This window comes from Apaloderma vittatum, unplaced genomic scaffold (assembly GCF_000703405.1).
Source record: "Apaloderma vittatum isolate BGI_N311 unplaced genomic scaffold, ASM70340v1 scaffold7934, whole genome shotgun sequence".
In the NCBI taxonomy this organism is placed as follows: domain Eukaryota; kingdom Metazoa; phylum Chordata; class Aves; order Trogoniformes; family Trogonidae; genus Apaloderma; species Apaloderma vittatum.
In genome coordinates this window covers 11,512-13,053 of record NW_009713156.1, presented here as the reverse complement: position 1 = coordinate 13,053, position 1,542 = coordinate 11,512, and the positions used below count along the sequence as shown (strand labels likewise).

General features: G+C 48.4%; 1 protein-coding gene across 1 annotated transcript in view; it reads right to left on the bottom strand.

The window, feature by feature from the left end:
- Positions 1–137: 137 nt before the first annotated feature.
- Positions 138–1,542, bottom strand: part of DNAJC8 (DnaJ (Hsp40) homolog, subfamily C, member 8) — a gene marked incomplete at its 5' end in the record, with an annotated part of 12,244 nt that continues 10,839 nt past the window's right edge. The window contains one exon of the mRNA XM_009868255.1: positions 138–912. Within this exon, the coding sequence (XP_009866557.1) occupies positions 790–912 (123 nt within the window). The remainder of the gene's footprint in view (positions 913–1,542) is intronic.

Genomic DNA, 1,542 nt, shown 5'->3' with positions numbered 1-1,542 from the left:
CAGCAGTTCGTCCCCTGATCTGTGCTGGTGCCAGACCCTTATAGGGAAAGTGCTCAACATTTCCGTGGCCAGCACTCAGCTCACACCCTTGCAATTGTATCTTTGAATAATTCCAAGAAAAAAAACCAACAAAGCAGTAACCTGGGTAAAAATTTATTTTACATACAGACCATTGCAACTTAACTATTTATCAACAGAAGTTATTTTTTTCTTTATGGGAAGTGACCAGCTGGTCTGAGATTTACCGAAGTCTAAGCCTGAGAGCTGGGATTTTGGGAATCAAATCTTGGGGGAAGGGTCCTTCCAAGCAGCACACAGTGAGGAGCCGCCGGACTTGAGCCGCAGGGCAGCTGCATCACACAGTGCTGGAAGCAGGTTCCCAGAGTCAGTTCGGACATTTCCGAAGCTGAATTTGCTGAGAGATGATGCCTGGAAAGGTATGGATGCATTTCCAATATTTTGTTCAGCTCTCAAACTAGAAATGGAAGCGATGAAACAGCACAATCTCGGTGAAATACAAAACATCGAGCTACAGGGCAGCGGACAAACAGGACAGCAATAATGGCAGGGACCCTCCTAAGCCAAGTGTTCTACATGTAGCGGGTTCCTGGCCGAGGTCAAACTACAGCCCTAGTTCAAATGGACAGAGTACAAAAAATACTTTGACCAATAATTAATTGTACTGAAAACAAACAAGTCTACTAAAAAGCAATTCTTACTCTAGGTGCCAATGAGTCCTTAAAAGCAGGGAGGGGACTGAGGAGCCGCACTCGGGCAGTGCTGCCAGGATCATTCGCGCTGCTCCATTTTTACTTTGGGTGGTCTCAGGAAGGTCCTGTTTTTCTTCTCTTTCTTCCCCTTTGTATTTGCCTGGAAATTTCTCCAGCTGTCCACACGACCATCCCGACTTTCCTGGGAACAACAGAGACAAAATGGAAAGTTAAGAAGTGCAGGAGAGCCAGAGAACAGGCTGCAGGAGATCAACAGCAACTTCCCCCTCAGGCAGCACGAAGCGCCCTGGCAGCCCAGACAGACCCAGCTCTGGGGAGCTACCCGGGAGCTTCTCACACCAGGACAAGCACTACGTTGGCTTCTTGTTTCAGAAGCAACCAGCTTGGGATATGCAGTGCTGATTAGAGTCTACTAAATCCTCCAATGTGCAAAGAAAACGGGAGACCTCATCTCCAATGGATGTTCCTAATCTGTCAGCCCAGAACACACCATTTCCTTACTCCGTCTCACATCCTTGAGACAGCTCAACTTGTGCTGCAGCTCAGAGGCACGGAGAAGAGAGAAGAGAAATGTGCTACTGTCTTCTCTCACACTTCTTGCCCCAAGCTTCATCACAAAGACACAAGGAAAGAGGTTTCTTGTGTGTTCTTTTCCCCGGCCTACCTGCAAAGCAGCAGAAACCCCTGCTCTAAAAAAAATAGCGGCCCACAAAGCCAACCTAGGAAGGTTTCACACAGTGGGACAGGCCAGGCCCAGGGATGAGTCACTTCACACTGTGGGATCCAGACACTCCAGGCCCACCCGAGCCCA